Source organism: Mercenaria mercenaria, chromosome 9 (assembly GCF_021730395.1).
Source record: "Mercenaria mercenaria strain notata chromosome 9, MADL_Memer_1, whole genome shotgun sequence".
In the NCBI taxonomy this organism is placed as follows: domain Eukaryota; kingdom Metazoa; phylum Mollusca; class Bivalvia; order Venerida; family Veneridae; genus Mercenaria; species Mercenaria mercenaria.
Genome location: NC_069369.1, coordinates 31886666 through 31906747, shown reverse-complemented (window position 1 = coordinate 31906747; position 20082 = coordinate 31886666). Strand labels below are relative to the sequence as shown.

At 36.0% G+C, this 20082-nt stretch overlaps 1 protein-coding gene across 1 annotated transcript in view; it reads right to left on the bottom strand.

Annotated features, from left to right (window-relative positions):
* The window catches only part of LOC123546856 (nucleolar protein 14-like), a 64175-nt gene that overhangs the window by 17255 nt on the left and 26838 nt on the right, over positions 1-20082 (bottom strand). Inside the window, exons 5-13 of the mRNA XM_053551159.1 lie at positions 19481-19599; positions 17990-18091; positions 16133-16216; positions 13824-13892; positions 13310-13398; positions 12288-12544; positions 8010-8162; positions 4039-4169; positions 2741-2965 (exon numbers count right to left, since the gene is read on the bottom strand). Of these exons, the coding sequence (XP_053407134.1) occupies positions 2741-2965; positions 4039-4169; positions 8010-8162; positions 12288-12544; positions 13310-13398; positions 13824-13892; positions 16133-16216; positions 17990-18091; positions 19481-19599 (1229 nt within the window). The remainder of the gene's footprint in view (positions 1-2740; positions 2966-4038; positions 4170-8009; positions 8163-12287; positions 12545-13309; positions 13399-13823; positions 13893-16132; positions 16217-17989; positions 18092-19480; positions 19600-20082) is intronic.

Below are 20082 nucleotides of genomic sequence, written 5' to 3'. Positions count from 1 at the left end.
ACCGCAGTTGACCCAGTTTCAAACTTGACCTAGATATCATCAAGATGAACATTCAGACCAACTTTCATACAGATCCCATGAAATGTATGGCCTCTAGAGAGGTCACAAGGTTTTTTATTATTTGACCTACTGACCTAGTTTTTTACGGCACGTGACCCAGTTTCAAACCTGACCTAGATATCATCAAGGTGAACATTCTGACCAATTTTTATGGAGATCCATTCACAAGTATGGCCTCTAGAGAGGTCACAAGGTTTTTCTATTTTTAGACCTACTGACCTAGTTTTTGATCGCACATGACCCTGTTTCGAACTTGACCTAGATATCATCAAGATGAACATTCAGACCAATTTTCATACAGATCCCATCAAAAATATGGCCTTAAGAGAGGTCACAAGGTTTTTCTATTATTTGACCTACTGACCTAGTTTTTGATGGCACGTGACCCACTTTCGAACTTGATCTAGATATCATCAAGATGAACATTCAGACCAACCTTCATACAGATACCATGAAAAATATGGCCTCTAGAGAGGTCACAAGGTTTTTCTATTATTTGACCTACTGACCTAGTTTTTGAAGGCACATGACCCACTTTCGAACTTGACCTAGATATTATCAAGGTGAACATTCTGACCAAACTTCATGAAGATCTCATGAAATATATGGCCTCTAGAGAGGTCACAAGGTTTTTCTATTTTTAGACCTACTGACCTAGTTTTTGACCGCACGTGACCCAGTTTCAAACCTGACCTAGATATCATCAAGATGAACATTCAGACCAACTTTCATACAGATCCCATGAAAAATATGGCCTTTAGAGAGGTCACAAGGTTCTTCTATTATTTGACCTACTGACCTAGTTTTTGAAGGCACGTGACCCAGTTTCGAACATGACCTAGATATCATCAAGTTGAACGTTCTGACCAATTTTCATGAAGATCTTGTGAAATATATGGCCTCTAGAGAGGTCACAAGGTTTTTCTATTCTTAGACCTACTGACCTAGTTTTTGACGGCACATGACCCAGTTTCAAACTTGACCTAGATATCATCAAGATGAACATTCTGACCAACTTTCATAAAGATCCCATGGAAAATGTGACCTCTAGAGTGGTCACAAGCAAAAGTTTACGGACGGACGGACACACGCACGGACAACGGACACCGCGCGATCACAAAAGCTCACCTTGTCACTTTGTGACACGTGAGCTAATAAAACAAGAGACTGCAAAAAGTTACAATATCAGTTATTTAAAGTAACAACTAAGGGATGTTAATCTTAAAAAAAAAACAATCTAAGTCCACACAAAAATCCTCACCAGTAGAGATAGGTCAAAATTCACCTGAAAATTGGATGTAACATGCATGTTGTACTACAGATAAGTGGTCTTGATTTTTCCCTACGACCAGTAATAAAAAAGTTATGAAAATAAGCTATTTATAGTAACAACAAAGGGAAGTAATTCTAGGATCTTGCTCATGACACTCCGTCTCATGACGATGAACAACTGTGCCAAGTTACATCAAAATCCCTCTATGCATCAAAAAGAAATGCTCCAGACAAAGTCATTCTTGTATCTGACTTTTGACCTCTAAGTGTAACCTTGACCTTAGACCTAGAACCAGGTCGGTTCTTGCGCAAGACACTCCGTCTCATGGTGGTGAACATTTGTGCCAAGTTACATCAAAATCCCTCTATGCATGAAGAAGAAATGCTCCGGACAAAGCTGTCATTCTTGTATCATTTGACCTCTAAGTGTGACCTTGACCTTAGACCTAGGGACCTGGTTCTTGCGCATGACACTCCGTCTCATGATGGTGAACAATTGTGCCAAGTTACTAATACATCAAAATCCCTCCATGCATGAAGAAGAAATGCTCAGGACAAAGTCACTTGTGAATTTGACCTTTGACCTGTGTGACTTTGACCTTTGAGATGGAACCTGGGGTTTGCACATGATACTCCGTCTCACTAAGGTTAACATTCATGCCAAATAAAAACAAGATTGCTCCATGCATGTCAAAGTTATGGTCCGGACAAACAAATCTGGACAGACGCACGAACTGACGCACGCATGGACGGACACACGCACATATACCAAACCGCAATTTGGACAACTATGTCTTCGCATCCGCAAGCGGGCTCGACAAAAAATGTTTTTGTTACAAATCAATACGCAGAAGGCTATGCAAGGGTTAATATATATCCCCTCTATCCATTCTGTGAGTACAGATAAAGTATTAATAAAATCCAGCTTTAGCTGTGTATATGATTTGAAGTTAAGTGAGACTGGTGAACATGTTTTACATGTTAAAGAGTTTTAGCTCAATGGGTAAAATATGCAAGTTTTTCTGAAAAACTTGTCTAGTAACCCTGTTAATAGTGGCCCCTTCACTCATTTCTTTACACACAACTTCACATCATGGCTTATCATCTGTCAGTGTTTTTCTTCAGTTTTAAGGGAATGGTGTTTAGATCTACAAATTTAAGACTTTTGGTTGGAATTTGTAAAAAAAAAAAAAACCCAGATATTTTTAAGGGGAATGCTCCTCAAAAATAAGGGAAAAACATACTTTTTGGGATTGGAAAATAGGGCCAAATTTCTGCCTCAAAAACAGCCCAAAAAGAAACACTGTCTGTGGACATTTTATGACTCAGTGTTGTTATATGTTTTAAATTGATTTTAATATGTTTTAAACACTCGGAACAAATCTTTGAACAAACAAAAAGTACGTACTGTGTCTAGACCAGGATAGAGTCCTCGCCCTGCCTTCTTCTGACATATCTCGGCAAACTCTTCCTGTCTGTTCATAAGATTGGCTGTGATAACTGTTCCAGCGATTTCCCGTGACATCTGGGTGAGCTCGTACAGTGGAGTGACCAACCTATCTGCAAAGTCTACTTGGGGAGGATCTTGTATACACAGGTCACCATAGAACTGTACCAGATGACCAAACAGTTTCTGAAAGATCATTTGAGCCGTGCCATGAGAAAATCAACATAGTGGGTTTGCGACCAGCATGGATCCAGACCAGCCTGCGCATCCGCGCAGTCTGGTCAGGATCCATGCTGTTCGCTAGTGGTTTCTCTAATTGCGGTAGGCTTTAAAAGCGAACAGCATGGATCCTGACCAGACTGCGTGGATGCGCAGGCTGGTCTGGATCCATGCTGGTCGCACACCCACCATGTCGGTTTTCTCATGGCACGGCTCATTTAACAATCAATGTAATTACAAGAAATGAACTTTAAATGAAATTTCTATACACTGTGTCCAGGTTAATTTCATTTATGATTACTTTAAACGATCCTTATATGTAATTTTCAAAGCTGGTTTTAAAATCATATCAACCAGTGGCTTCTTTCTAGTCTTTCTTGGTTGGAAATTTAAACTTAAAGTGACTTTCAGGTATCAGGAATCTGGGTTGAACCAGCCTACCATTATTTTTTTCTGATACATCTGAATGACTTCCTCACTTTTTAATCCTGCTTCTTAATCCTTACCCTGCTAAATATCTAAAATGGACCGGTCCATCATTCAATTTGGACCATACCACTTATTATTCAAAGGGGTGTTCACTGAAAAATTACTGACTGAATAGCGAACAGTGCAGACCATGATCAGACTGCACGGATGTGCAGGCTGATCTTGGTCTGCACTGGTCGCAAAGGCAGAATCACTTGCCGCCAGCAGGCTAAGAGTTAATCCTGCTGAGCACAAACTCAACAGCAATGGGAGACAAATTATCAAATGTCAACCAAAGGCTAACATAGAGGCCTTCATTGAGGTAGAGAGAATACTGTTCAGGTAAATTGTTCAAATAGGTAAGAAACTTTATACAGTTCCATTCCAACCTGAAACTTGCATTAGAGGGCACCACCCTCTGTATAGGAAACTGAAATATGCCTGTCATAAAGAGGTGGTTGCTTTGGAGAGGTTCATTCACTACCAAACTGGTCTACTGGAAAAGAAAACATTTGTATTTGTAGAGATACATCTGCTCCACTGAAGTGTCTTTAAAAAAGGCTAGACTGTACCTCTAGCTTTTGTTTATTTCCCTCAGCTAAGCTGGGATGGTGACATTTTCTTATTCTTTCTATAATGGTTAACTGGTCCTCCATGTTATGTCCCTCCAGGATATCTAACAGTTCATCATATGATGCTGGTGCTGAAAAACATAGTTAATAATAAAGTTACTGTTTCAGCTGCACACGTGAACATAAAATGTGGTTGGTTTCATCTGCTGATATGACTTTACAGTAAATGTTTAGATCATTGAAAATGAAGTAAATGCCGAAACTGCCTCCAATCATTCATTATAATGGAAATTTAAGGGAAATGTTGTTTTAAAACAAATTCAAGAAAATCTTTTCTAAAGAAACTGAAGATCATACAAACAATTTAGGTTAAATAATATTACTCAACACGTTGTAAAAACTGTTCAGAAAATAGAAATACAATTCTATCTGATAACTCAAGTTCTGTAAAATTTGACTACTCCAAAAATCAAAGTCACCACTTTGATCCAATCAGTTTCTTTACATTCTCAAGTGTGCTGTCTCAAACAGGTTTATTAATAATTGAGCTGTGCCATGGGAAAACCAACATAGTGGGTGTGCGACCAGCATGGATCCAGACCAGCCTGCGCATCCGCGCAGTCTGGTCAGGATCCATGCTGTTCGCTAACTGTTTCTCCAATTCCAATAGGCTTTAAAAGCGAACAGCATGGAGCCTGACCAGACTGCGCGGATGCGCAGGCTGGTCTGGATCCATGCTGGTCGCACACCCACTATGTTGGTTTTCCCATGGCACGGCTCATATTTCATCAGTGTTTACCTTTTAAAGAATTTTCCAAAGTACAATATTACTGACTGTAATAAACTTGATCCCTGGGCAAGATCAAATTTTTCTTGTGACAATCTTTGTTAAACAAACAATTAATCTAACTAAATTCATCTTGATGTAAAGGCTGATCACTACTAAATCAAATGTAAGCCTATGCAGGTCTAGTCACAAGCAGTCCAAACAAAAATAGTCCTCATCTTTCTTCCCTTCGTTGTGCCCTTTTCAGTATTTTCCTGTTCTCTTTTACTCTAAGCATTTCAGTATGTATGTGAAGAAGTCTATCAAAAGCAGCATGTGCCTACTGCATGCCAAGTAATCAAAGGCCTAAATGGCCTGAGTCGGCTAATGATTGATGTACTGACAGTATAGTCTACCAGTTTCAGTTTGTTTTTAGTTTTTTTCTTAAAATTTCATAACACAGCTCGATATTTACCCAAAATATTATATCCGGATACGATTACACTTTTCTCCAGTTTGAACAATATATTTTACAAATTGTGATGATACGAAGACATTTAGCAGCAATTGGCAGTATCTGACATTGAAGTTTACGGTTAAATTACCTCTTATTTAAATCTTTTCATAAAAAAGTTGTTTCATTTCGTGAAAGCAGCCAAACATAGACGATCTACTTTCGATTTCAAAAACTACAAGAAAATACAATTTAACATTTCGCCGATTTGTTTATTTCTCGAAAAATAAGAATTAAAATCATTTTTAATATCAGTAGTAACTAAGCAAACCAGTAAGAGCTTCTTCTTCCGATAATTTATCCGTTTACTGACTGCAAAATTCAACCCACGCAAAGTTTATAGAAATCATACGATGCGTGTTTACGTTCAATGTGGGAGAATTAAGGCTGTTCGGCTATGTTACCTGACGCATCCAGACGATTCAGATTTTGTTTTTAAAAAAGCATTGTGTGCGTTTCTGTAATTTTATATACGTTTTTATACGCTTAGAAATTATTAGACATGCGTATTTGCATTATTTCTATACGTAATTTACGCTAATACGCATCTTATCTGGAGCCCTGTGGAACTATTTTTTGTCTTTTGCTGGATGTTACCCAAGCTTTGTAAGCCTGCGCAATTCTTAAAATGCACATTTATGCTTAATGAGTTACATTCGAGTATTGCACAATTACAAGTCATAAATATGACAGATTACATCGTATATTGGTCATAGCCAGGGCTCCGGAAATTTTGGTAACTCAATCGGTCCGAAACGAAAATCCTGACATCGGCGCTACCCCACCCACCGCATTCCCAATAATACGTTTTGTAAAACGTGATAGAGTAAAGAAATAAGCATGTCATGCATTAAAACTGAGTTACCGGTCGCCGCGAGTTACCATACAATGAAGACAGTTATTCAGCGTTATGTGTGATCGTTACTTTGTTTAAATTTCGATGTTTTTCCGAGAAAATACTTGCAAGGAAAATTGCCGAGGCATTGACACCGTGTGCGTAACTAGTCTAAAAGCCATCGCACGTGACTTTGGTACCGTATACACGGCAGATACTTTGTGCTGTTTCCTCATTCTTTGACGGAATTCTATAAAACAGAATGCGTCAAAGTGAATTACACGGCACATATTCTCTGCTAAACAGCCTCAGTATTTTAAGAATACTCTGCCGCGGACCGAATGTGTACGTTATGTGAACGCTAAGATCGAACTATCCGCATGTATATAGTAACAAAAGGTCATGCGGGTTGGCCACGGATATTTCATTTCACTTACGTTGTATTTCAGTAAGCAGAGTTCTGCATTTTATAAAGTTACATGTTCTCTTCTGATGTTAACAAAATTTCATTTTGAAACGTTTTTTAAAAGACCGAATTGATAAACAGCGCCACTCCGGTTTTCTTTAACATTTGTGTTTGCCAGTCCATTTTTTTCTTTTTCTTTTCGGGTTGCAAAGACGATTTTCTGCACTTGTTTCAACTGGAGCCCAAACGAATGAATCATGTAATTTTTTCAAATCAAGTAATTATAAAAATTAGTTTTATCGGTCGTCCGTATGATGTCTCATTAAATGCAGTGACCATTTGTTTTTTACCATGGTCAAACAATAGCCTTTTGAAATAAAACATCCGTCGGATTCTAAATAAAAGAAGTGGCTCCCCGTCGAAATGATTTGGATCCAGTCAGAAACATTTGGAAACCAGTCAAAAATGTTTAATACATTGCAGTCGGCTGTCTGCAAACATTAAAGGATGTGCCGCGCGAGCGCTGATTGCGTCACGTGCTAATTACGGACCGATTATCAAAGTGACAATCAGACCGATTGACACGTTTATTGATTATCTGAGGGTGCGACCAACAATTTCCTGCTTGGCAGGTGGTCGTGTATTGAGATATCAGACCGAAATTTATGCTTTTCTCCATTTTTATGGGACCGATTTTTTTCGTTTTTCCACTTCACGAATCGGTCTGAAAAGTCAAAAATCGGTCCAAAACCGACAAACCGGCAAATTTCCGAAGCCCTGGTCATAGCAAAGGGAATTGACACAACTTAACTTCATTCATGCAGTGAACTGTTTGAAGTTTGAGAAATCTAATGGAACTACATCCCTTCGCTGTGTTATTTGGTCCATTTAGAGAATCATTGGATAGCAAGGACTCGTCAAAAGGCTTTCAGCCTTTAGCCGACTCAAAAATGGCAGCATAAGAATTTTAAGATTTTATGTCTCGAAAAGAATTCAATACAATATAATGAAGTGTAGCTTTATTATACAAAAGTTAACACCTATTTTTCTTTTTCTATAATAGCATTATAAATTTTTATGAGAATGTTAGTCTCTGAAAATCTGTTATGCTAGAAAATGTCGAAAAAAATTGAGTCAGTGGATTTTACTGTAAGTAAAATCATTATATATTCCTGGGGGACTAATTTTCGTAGATTTTGTGGTTGAATCAATTCACGAAATTTAATCCCAATGAAAATGTAAAATTCCCATTCATTTTATGTTCAAAAGTTGAAATCCACGAATTCATATCACCATGAAATTGCCGTTTTGACCGAAACCACGAAATTTCATGCCCACGAAATTAAATGATTTTACAGTATATGAAATAGACAGTGGATTTTATACGAAATTAAGAACACTCGGATTTAGTGGTTTTCTGCCTAAAGACAGCAAGGTTCTCTGAGTTTACCTTTAAATGTGTAGGGTAATTCCTTCTTTGCTTGTTCAATCATTGTAAGCCTAAGTTTATCTTCAACCTTTTTCTGTTGTTTCACATCTTCAGGTATATTTTCAACATCTTCTTCACGATCAGACTCTAAGTCTTCATAGTTGTCCTCCGCATCTGTAAGTATTGATCATTTAGATATAAAACTAGATCAATTTATTCAACTTATCAATCAGTACCTTATTCAAGATTTCTACCATATGTTCTTGTGAAAACTTTAATGAAAACTTTTACTTTATACATAATTTATTTTAAGTTGATTGTGAAGGAAGTTCTACAACTTATATTAACCACTCTCGACACCTCATTCCTGATGGAATCCATTGCCACAAAGGAAGGAGAAACAAGAGCTGTATGATGACAGCGCGCTCTACTATTCGAAGAATTAATTGAAGAATGGGGTCAAATTATTTCCACGGATATTCAGACAAAAGAAATAAATAGATTAGACAAACAATGTTCCTGTATTACTTTGATTTCGATAAGTCTTGCACTAAATGGCAATATATAAGCCAATTTCAAAGTCCAAAAAGGGCGATAATTCAGTCAAAATAGTTATGTACTCTTGCCTACAGATGGAAATCATAATGATAAACAAGTGTTAAAAGTTTAAAAGCCATATGTCAAATAGTTTTGACAAAACATGGACTTGTATGAAAACAGAACCAATTTCAAAGTCCAAAAAGGCCCATAATTCAGCCAAAATAGACGACAGAGTTATGTTCTCTTTCCTACAGTTAGAGACTACTATACTAAACAAGTAATAAAAGTTTCAAAGCCATATATCAAACACTTTAAAAAAAATATGAAATGGTACGAAAAACTTAACCAAGATTTCTAAGTCAAAAGGGGCCATAACTTAGCCAAAATCCTTGATGGAGTTATGTACTCTTGCCTATAACTGGACATGGTGATGGTAAACAGGTGTTGAAAGTTTCAAAGCTTTATCTCAAAAGACTTTGTCAAAATATGAACTGGTACGAAAAACTTAACCATGATTTCTAAGTCAAAAAGGGCCATAATTCAGCCAAAATCCTTGATGGAGTTATTTACTCTTGCCTATAACTGGACATGGTGATGGTAAACAAGTGTTGAAAGTTTCAAAGCTTTATCTCAAAAGACTTTGTCTAAATATGAACTGGTACGAAAAAACTTAACCAAGATTTCTAAGTCGAAAAGGGCCATAATTAAGCCAAAATCCCTGATGGAGTTATGTACTCTTGCCTATAACTGGCCATGGTGATGGTAAACAAGTGTTGAAAGTTTCAAAGCTTTATCTTAAAAGACTTTGTCAAAATATGAACTGGTACGAAAAACTTAACCATGATTTCTAAGTCAAAAGGGGCCATAATTCAGCCAAAATCCTTGATGGAGTTATGTGCTCTTGCCTATAACTGGCAATGATGATGGTAAACAAGTGTTGAAAGTTTCAAAGCTTTATCTCAAAAGACTTTGTCAAAATGTGGACTGGTACGAAAAATTTAACCACGTTGTGATGCCGACGCCGACGCCGTGGTGAGTAGGATAGCTCTACTTATTCTTCGAATAGTCGAGCTAAAAACCAGTTTCCCCTTTTAATGGTGAGCGCCAAGCAAGGGTGCTACTGGTACCATTTTTCAAGTCTTTTGTATGACGTGGCCAGGGATCTAACCCACAACCTCCTGCACTTGAAGTGGACGCTCTACCACTAGGCTATCAAGGCGGTAATTTATAAATTTATAGATTTTTCATTTGATGGAAATAACCTGTATTTTTTTTGTGAAAATGGCTTTGTTTCTGGGTTAATGTGAATAGAACTCTTAATGTTAAGTCAATTTTAGGAGAAAAACTGCACAGTTTGAAAAATATTTTCTAAGGAAAGACGCCCATAAATTGTCCGATACAGAAAGAAAAAACAAGAGGGCCAAGATGGCCCTAGGTCGCTCACCTAAGAAACACTCCGTAACAGTGTAAAACATGTTTGACCTAGTGATTTCATGGAAACAAATATTCTGACCAATTTTCATTAAGATTGGACCAAAAAATTGGTCTCTTGCGATAAAACAAGCATTTTCTTAGATATGACCTAGTTTTTGACCCTAGATGACCCATGTTCAAACTCGACCTAGATTTTATCAAGGCAATCATTCTGACCAAAATTCATGAAGATCAACTGAAAAATACAGCCTCTATCACATACAGAAGTTTTTTCTGTGATTTGACCAAGTGACCTAGTTTTTGACCTCAGATAACCCATATTCAAATTCGACCTAGATTTCATTAAGGCAATCAACCTGACCGAATTTCATACAAATCAATTGAAAAAAAAAACAGTCTCTATCGCATACACAAGATTTTTCTTTAATTTGACCTAGTGACCTAGTTTTTGACCTCAGATAACCCATATTCAAAATCGACCTAGATTTCATCAACGCAATCACTCTGACCAAATTTCATGAAGATCAATTGAAAAATACATCCTCTATTGCATACACAATGTTTTTCTTCGATTTGACCTAGTGACCTAGTTTTTTACCCCAGATGACCCATTTTCGAACTCGGCCTAGATTTTATCAAGGTAATCATTCTGGCTAAATTTCATGAAGATCAGTTGAAAAATACCGCCTCTATTGCATACACAAGGTTTTTCTTTGATTTGACCTAGTGACCTAGTTTTTGACCCCAGATGACCCATTTTCGAACTTGGTCTAAATTTCATCAAGGGTACCATTCTGACCAAAATTCATGAAGTTCAATTGAAAAATACAGCCTCTATCGCATACACAAGGATTTTACGTGATATGACCTAGTGACCTAGTTTTTGAACCCAGATGACCCATTTTCGAATTCGGCCTAGATTTCATCAAGGTAATCACTCTGACCAAAATTCATGAAGATCAATTGAAAAATACCACCTCTATCGCATACACAAGGTTTTTCTTTGATTTGACCTAGTGACCTAGTTTTTGACCCGAGATGACCCATTTTCGAACTCGGCCTAGATTTCATCAAGGCAATCATTCTGACCAAAATTAATGAAGATCAATTGAAAAATACAGCCTCTATCGCATACACAAGGTTTTTCTTTGATTTGACCTAGTGACCTAGTTTTTGACCCGAGATGACCCATTTTCGAACTCGGCCTAGATTTCATCAAGGTTATCATTCTGACCAATATTCATGAAGATTAATTGAAAAATACCGCCTCTATCGCATACACAAGGTTTTTCTTTGATTTGACCTAGTGACCTAGTTTTTGACCCGAGATGACCCATTTTCGAACTCGGCCTAGATTTCATCAAAGTTATCATTCTGACCAATATTCATGAAGATTAAATGAAAAATACAGCCTCTATCGCATACACAAGGTTTTTCTTTGATTTGACCTAGTGACCTAGTTTTTGACCCGAGATGACCCATTTTCGAACTCGGCCTAGATTTCATCAAGGTTATCATTCTGACCAACATTCATGAAGATTAAATGAAAAATACAGCCTCTATCGCATACACAAGGTTTTTCTTTGATTTGACCTAGTGACCTAGTTTTTGACCCGAGATGACCCATTTTCGAACTCGGCCTAGATTTCATCAAGGTTATCATTCTGACCAATATTCATGAAGATTAATTGAAAAATATAGCCTCTATCGCATACACAAGCTAAATGTTGACAGACGACGGACGACAGACGACAGACGACAGACGACGGACGACAGACGCCGGACATCGAGCGATCAGAAAAACTCACCTGAGCATTGCTCAGGTGAGCTAATAACAAAGCTGCGGGTCAAAATTTGTTTTAATCACACCAACACAGCTTTGGTCAAATTGCGACTTTCCAGCTCTTACTTTTAGAGGACAACCCCAGGTGCCAAGCAGGTCATTTCAGGAACAAGGACACGCCTAGGTAGAACCACAGCCTCCTGTAAGCCAGCTAAATTAGTATGAAACATTTATCTTGTAGATTGCTTCACATACAAATAAAACAGTTTCGAAGCCACAGATCAAGCCTGTATTGACACAGTATAATTGACTATCTACTAAAATTTATTCAATTCCTGACCAACAATTAAGAACTTCAAAGCTTCAAACCCATCATCATAAATAGTACAATGATTTACAAACATTATACAAATAAACCAAAATAACACTACATTCTTGCTTATATTGCCAAAAAACAAATAACCACTAATCAATAAAACTGCACAGATGTTCAAATCAACAAACTTTAGGAATAAAGAAACATTAAAAGATAAGAGACAAACCAGAACTACTGTTGTCATCATCTTCTGCAACATTTTGTTCATCTTCATCATCACCGGCATCATCTTCTTTGGGCTTTTCATTCATGTCATCATTATCATCATCTATGTAACAATCTTCATCATCACCTTCATGATCACTATTTCCAGGTTCACTAACATTATCGTCATCACCATCACTGTCATCATCAGTCTTTTCTTTATTTAACTCACCATCCTTGTAACTGACATAGTCAAAGTCTTGTGGTTCCAAAGCAAACCTTGTAAAACAAAACGAAAAAAACTTTTAATACAGTCTTACAGCATTTATTCAAATATACAGTTGTAAGAGAGTAATCTGGCAATTCAGCTTACACTGGAATTCTCTGAGATGCTCTTGAGTGTCTCCCACCAAATTAAAGGCGCTAGAAAGAGGGCTTTGCATGTATTGTTGCTATACACCAGGCATGCTTAAGAACCAGATTGTCCATTTGCAAAGAGAGAGCGTAAGTTAGCCAGACAAGTCATCTATAAGCATTTCTTTCTCTCTCTCTCTGTCCTTGTTTTTTCTCTAACTCTGTCCTTCTGGTCAGATCGCACTGTTTCTGTACTGGAAGAGGAGGAATTTGTAGCCCCCGAGTGGCTGCCTGTTCATCTAAAGCATCTTTGAATGTGTTTATCATAAAAAGGGTGTTATATCAATCTGTTATACTGTAATATATGGTAACTGCTATATATGGGTAAATCTAAGGTGATAAAATTAAGCATCTGTTATTGTATATACAATGAGGATTTAACCTTACCCTTTTGTGTTTATGCTTCTGTTACTCTGTTACAAATAAAAAACTCCTTTAAGTAGACATGTATTTACACTAATATGTCAACTCCTCACAACTCTTTGAATTGTAACGAAAAAGTAATTTTTGATACATTTCAGTTTCTGAAGAGCTGCTGTTTAGTATCTTGATTTCTTACAAGTATCAGATACAAGAGATTTGATCTGCTTACAAAAACGCAATTAACAAAATCAATGTGTATACAATTACCCATCATCTAGATCATCAGCTGATCTGTGTTTAGGTTTAGGTCGACTTTCTTCCTCTGTGAGTCCTTTCATACGTCTGATCCTGTCAGCCTGTACAAACATAATCCTTCCTTTAGTTATATATTAAAATTGACACTAATTCATCAACATTTTATGTCTGAAACATAGATTTATACTTAAGACAGCACATATTCAATTTTCCTCAACTCTGTTGAAAGCAAATGCGTCCTGATCAAATTTCACCGAGCTGCCTGTAGAAGCATTGCAAAAACGTACTTCAAAAGCAACTTGTACAAGTGCGGCCATACGACAGAATATTACCAAAAACTAACAAGAATTTCAAATATCAAATAACTTTAATTGATAAACAGTGTCAGTACATGCATAGATAAATAGGATATCCAAAATAAGACTTTTTAACTTTCAATACCAATATTCCATATACCCGAAACAGATGATTACTTAACAAGTTTTTGAATACTATAAAATTAAATGATATCAAAGAAAAGGTTGACCTCTAGTTTTTCAAGTCTTTCTTTTTCATCTTTGGCCAGTTCTTCCTCAGACTTCAACCTGTCTGTTGCCTGAAAAAAATATTTCTATACTGTCAGAAATAGAACACTTTACAGATGGATCAATAAACTGTACAAAGCATGACCGCATCATTTCAATATTGTCACTTTATATAATGTACATCCAATTAGAGGAATAAATATCTATTATCATAGCCATGCAATTTCGTCTATATCCATTGTTATCAAGTACTTTGCTTAGATGTTGTTTGAAGTTTCAACTTGGCATGTCAAATAATTGCAAACATTGATTGGCTGAAACCACTCCCTGTAGGAATTACGAGTATGCATGCTCACTAAATAAACGAAAGAAATATATCATAGGTTCGTCTCGGGATTTTGACAAATCTCTGATGGATGAGAATTTGCTAATACGAATCAGTAAGAACTTTGGCAAAATACTCTACATATATTATGTTCTTAATTGTTGCAAAGGTCAGGGGTAATAATTTTTCCAAATATTGAAAACTAGTCTAATGTTGTAACAAGATTTAAGAGAATTTTGGGAATACATATTTATGGGATAATCTCTTAGGCAAATTCCTTTCAAAACTTTCAGTGTTCATTAAAGTAGTTCTGCACGTTTGGATCGAATTTTTTTCTACAATGTAGAATTTGATTAAACTCTGACTTTTCAAAACTTCAGAATATACCTAGAAAATTCAACAAATAAAAAGGATAGGGTCGTGTGCTTGATTATTTGCTAGACTGATCTGAAAATTCTGGACCTCACACATTTTTTCATAATGGGAGTCTATGGGAAAATAGCAACTTTCATAACATTTTCGCGAATAGAAAATTTTCCACCATGTAGATTTTAATGAAACTTCTCACAATCGTAGATAAACATATGGCCTAATATAATATAGTGAAATAAAATGTACATGTCCGTGTGCTTATTTCCGAGATATTTGGCCATGATTAAAGTGAACCGCCCATTTGAAGCTAATTTTAAGACATTATTTTGAATTATCTAACGTGTCATATGTTTTAATATCATATTTTAACTTTAGAAAGATAGTGACTGTTACAATTTAATAAGTTTATTCACAGGCTGCCTTTAATTCATAAACAGATTTTCATTTCCATACGCCGAATCCAGGCTTTATTCTACGTTTTCCAGATAAATGACGTTACGCCATCACTTCCGGAATATCAAATGTGCAGAACTACCTTAAGAATCAGTTTAACTATGTGAGTTTTAATCTTTGCATAAAATAATTTTTCCCTTAATCAAAATCTAAACTTTCACGAAGAATACTTTCCATGTAATAATTAAAAATGCTTAACAAAGGACAACTAGATATGCTTTTGAGAAAAGCGCATGTCTCCCACAACTGCCCCTATGAAAAATGTCTAGTTTCTCCAGCTGGTTTAGACGAGTGGATCCAATTAGATGGTCTGGACAAGTGGATCCAATCAGTAATTCAAGGGCCATAATTCAAAAGTGCCTGGACTGAATTGGCTGGTTATCGAACTTGGCTGAGGTCTTATGGTCAAACACATTTTGTTCGAGTTTGGTGAATATCAAATGAGAAATGTTCAACTTATAGAGCGGACAAGAGTAAAAAGGCCAATTTTTCGGTAATTCAAGGGCCTTAACTCCAAAATGCCTGGACTGATTTGGCTAGTTATCAAACTTAGCCGAGGTCTCATGGTCAAACACATTTTGTTCAAGTTTGGTGAAGATCGGATGAGAAATGTTTGACTTAGAGTGCGGACAAGAGTAAAAAGGCCGTTTTTTTGGTAATTTGAGGGCTGTAACTCCAATATGCCTGGCCCGATTTGGCTAGTTATCGAACTTGGCTGAGGTCTTATGGTCAAACACATTTTGTTCAAGTTTGGTGAAGATCGAATAAGAAATGTTGACAAGCTTTGTGACAGACACACACACAGACTGACAGACGGACACACACACTGGAGTAAATCAGTATGTCTCCCACACCACTGTGTGGTGGGAGACATAATAAATCCCTTTCACAGAACAGGAATTTTGCAGTCCCTAGCCTCCAGTGATTGCTTTTAAAATTTGAACAAGCATTTTAAGCTATTTGAAAGCAATATATAATTTACTCTGAGCAAAAAACAAAAAATAATACAAACACAAGTTTCAATATTACCAACTTTTAAAAATGAAAATGAAACCCCAAATTTGGCAAAACATTTGTGTCAGACTAAGAAAATCTATTGCTTATTGATGACATACCCGCTTATAGGTAGCTATTTTAACAGTGGTTTTACAGAGGACTTACCTGCCCTTTCATTTCAAACTGTAATGATCTGACAGCTATATCATAGTCGTCTGCTGTTTTCTTTGCATCTTCTTCATTCTTACCCTGAAAATGGTTGGAAGTTTATCACGTAATGATACATGTAAGTACAAATATTTTCTTTTCAATTAATGTATACAGTTATACAAGTGTAGAATGAGGTTCTAGATTCTAGTACTCTTTTACCACTGAAACATTTTCATATTTTTTTAAAGGAAAAAACAGAATATTTTATATAATGTCAGATGACCTGTACTTCTTTTTCAAGTCAAGTGTGAATCTTGTCTTAGGTTCTTACCATGTGAATCGAACTAATTAGTTGTCAGTTGTCTATTGTTTTTCAATGGTAGCCCTGACAGAGTAGAGAAAGTGTCAGCCATTAATTTTTTTTTTTTTGATAGACATTACTATGTGTCTTAACACAAGAGCTGTCACAGGAGACAGCGTGCTCGACTATTTCGATGCTGGATAGTGAAACTGGGCACATCTGAGGAAACTAGAGCTGTCACTGGAGTGTTTAATGACTCCAATTGTGGATGAAGAAATTGCACAATAGCCCGAGTCTATGTCAAAAATATCAACTTAAAGTAATAAGAGAGGTAAAGATAAAATGTATCAAAACACTATATAACTATTTTAAGTTTGAATCAAATCCATTCAGTAATAACAGAGACAGAGTTAAAGTGCATCAAAACTTTAACCTAAAATTCTAAGTAAAAAGGGGGAATAATTAATAAAAAATTGGTGCCAGAGTTATGCACCTTGCATCATATGGTGTGGGTGATGATGTTGAACAACTATTTTAAGTTTGAATCAAATCCATTCAGTAATAACAGAGACAGAGTGAAAGTGCATCAAAACTTTAACCTAAAATTCTAAGTAAAAAGGGGAAATAATTCATGAAAAATTGGTCCCAGAGTAATGCACCTTGCATCATATGATAAGGGTAATGATGTTGAACAATTGTTTAAGTTTGAATCAGATCCATTCAGTTATAACAGAGATAGAGTGAAAGTGCATAAAACTCTAACCTGAAATTCTAAGTAAAAAGGGGAATAATTCATGAAAAATTGTGCAAGAGTTATGCATCTTTTGTCATATGATGTGGGTGATGATGCTGAACAACTATTTTAAGTTTGAATCAAATCCATTCAGTTATAACAGAGATAGAGTGAAAGTGCATCAAAACTTTAACCTGAAATTCTAAGTAAAAAGGGGGAATAATTCATGAAAAAATGGTGCCAGAGTTATGTATCTTGTGTCATATGATGTGGGTGATGATGCTGAACAATTATTTTAAGTTTGAATCAAATCCATTCAGTAATAACAGAGGTAGAGTGAAAATGCACAAAAACTTTAACCTGAAATTCTAAGTAAAAAGGGGGAATAATTCATGAAAAAATGGTGCCAGAGTTATGCACCTTGTGTCATATGATGTGGGTGATGATGCTGAACAACTATTTTAAGTTTGAATCAAATCCATTCAGTAATAACAGAGATAGAGTGAAAGTGCATTAAAACTTTAACCTGAAAATCTAAGTGAAAAGGGGGGATAATTCATGAAATATTGGTGCCAGAGTTATGGCCCTTATGTCAGATGATGTGGATGATGATGAGGAATAAGTATTTCAAGTTTGAATCAAATCCATCAAGTAATTACAGAGATATGTTGAAAAAAGAGAAAGTGCACCAAAACTTTAACCAAGGTGGGGACGCGGAAAGACGCCGACGCCGGGGCGAGTAGGATAGCTCCCCTTATACTTCGTATAGTCGAGCTAAAAATTAATAAATATGAAGTTATGCCCCTTTAGCATTAAAATCTACAATCGTTGAAGTTACCTTCATTTTACTTTTACTGATGAGGGAATGCAGTGACTTCCATTGTTCATCCAGTTCTTCTGTCATTTGAACTGTCTCTTCTTTCTCCATCTGTCTCTCATGCTAAAAGATAATAATACCATAAAGTACACATTTAAAATGGTCTATTGTCAGATTTTGAATTCCTCAATAAAAGAATATCATGTTTGTTGTTATCATAAAGTAAAAACAAAATTATCTTTCAAATAAGTTACTTATGTGTCTTTTATTACTGAAGAAGAACATTTCTAGCATGCTAGGCAGGATTTTGCCATTTCTGCCAGTGCTAGAAAAAATTGGGTTACACCCCTAATGTAAAATAACCTGCATACTGTTATTTATGAATGAATGTGTAATTTCAAATGCTTCTACAATAAAATAGTGCTTAAAACAAAAGCAATTGTTTTATTTCATTTCTTATAATACTTGGAGAATATGGTATGTAAAAAGAAGAAGCTATCACTGGCTTTAGGCATGGTTAAAATATCTGGCTTTTGCATAACTGTTTTTAAATAGTTACGCTTAAGGAAGGTTTTTCTATCAGCATCTTCAATCACTAAAGACAGTGTGTGTTTGAGTAAAGTGTCTTTTTTAACACTTTTTCAGTCATATAAGCGACAGTGTCATCTTGTCACAGTGAGCTCAATGACCATTTTTATAGAGCTGCCTAACTGAAAAATCACACTGTGTGTGTGTGTTCGGGTTTAACGTCTTTTTCAACAATTTTTCAGTCATATAAACAACGGGGAAAATCACACTGTAGACACATGAAATGATACCCATCCAGTGACATGATACTGTCACTGAACTAACTAGTCCTAGAGCTAGCCTTTAAATACTGAGCACCAAGCGATCAAGCTACTATAGTACCATTTTCACATCTTTGGAACGACCTGGTCATAGAATGAAATTATGACCTTCCACACTTGGAGGGGCACTGTATCAATAGGCTCCTAAGGCAGTTTTTACAACAAGGGAAAGATTCTTATATGGAACCATACTGGGCTATATTTCCATTACAGGTGGGCACTATAAATGGCTTTTCATCATCGACATACATATAAATGTGACTAAACACGGATAAAAGCAAGATTTTTCAGAATTTCCTGTATATTTCAGGTTTTATTTCCTCATTCTTCTTCATGCATAACACCATTAATATCCTATAAACTTGACAAAATAAATGTACAAACTTCATAATAATGTATTTAAATAAAGTTATAAACAAAAATTTACAAACTTGTATTAAACAAATGTATGCTTTGTTTTAATTGAGTGCAAATAAAACCATGTAAGCATACTTCAACTTACGTTTGTAATATCTTTCACCTACCACTATATTTGAACACTTCGTCAAGTTAAAACCTATTTTTTTTTTTTCAAAGTAAGATACTCAGCAATGTAAAATATTTCTATTAATCAAACTTTATTCCTTTTCACTTCATTTCAAAATTTAGGATTTCTAATGTGTACCTTCTTCTTTTTTGATTCCTTTATCATGTCTTCCATTCTTTCTTTCCAAGACTTCTTTTCATCATCTGGGTTCCTCCTCTGTAAGAAACCTCCAAAATGTTCTTGGGCAACCAGCTTAGCTGAAATATACGTAGTGTTCATGTTTTTTGATGTCTTTAAACTTTATTACCGGAACTCAGATTTTTTGTAACAAGAGGGTCATGATGACTCTGGATCGCTCATCTGAGTAATATGAGCTACATAGACAAGTGTAATAGAAAAGTTAAGAATGTCAAATATAAACAAGCACTGAAATCTTTTCCCAGTTGTGTGAACTAATTCAAATGTCAAACTGATGCTAAAATACTAGATCTGCTTTTGAGAAAAGCGCATGTCTCCCAAAACTGCCTAATCATCTAAACAGTAAGTCAGTCTTTATATACCATTTACTCACTACAAATATACCTTTGAAAAGTAAAAAGGCTGATTTTGGGTAATTCAAGGGCCATAATTTCGAAGTGCCTGGGCCGATTTGGCGAGTTATGGAACTTGGCCGAGGACTCAAAGTCAAACACATTTTGTTCAAGTTTAGTGAAGATCGGATGAGAAATTTTCGACTTAAA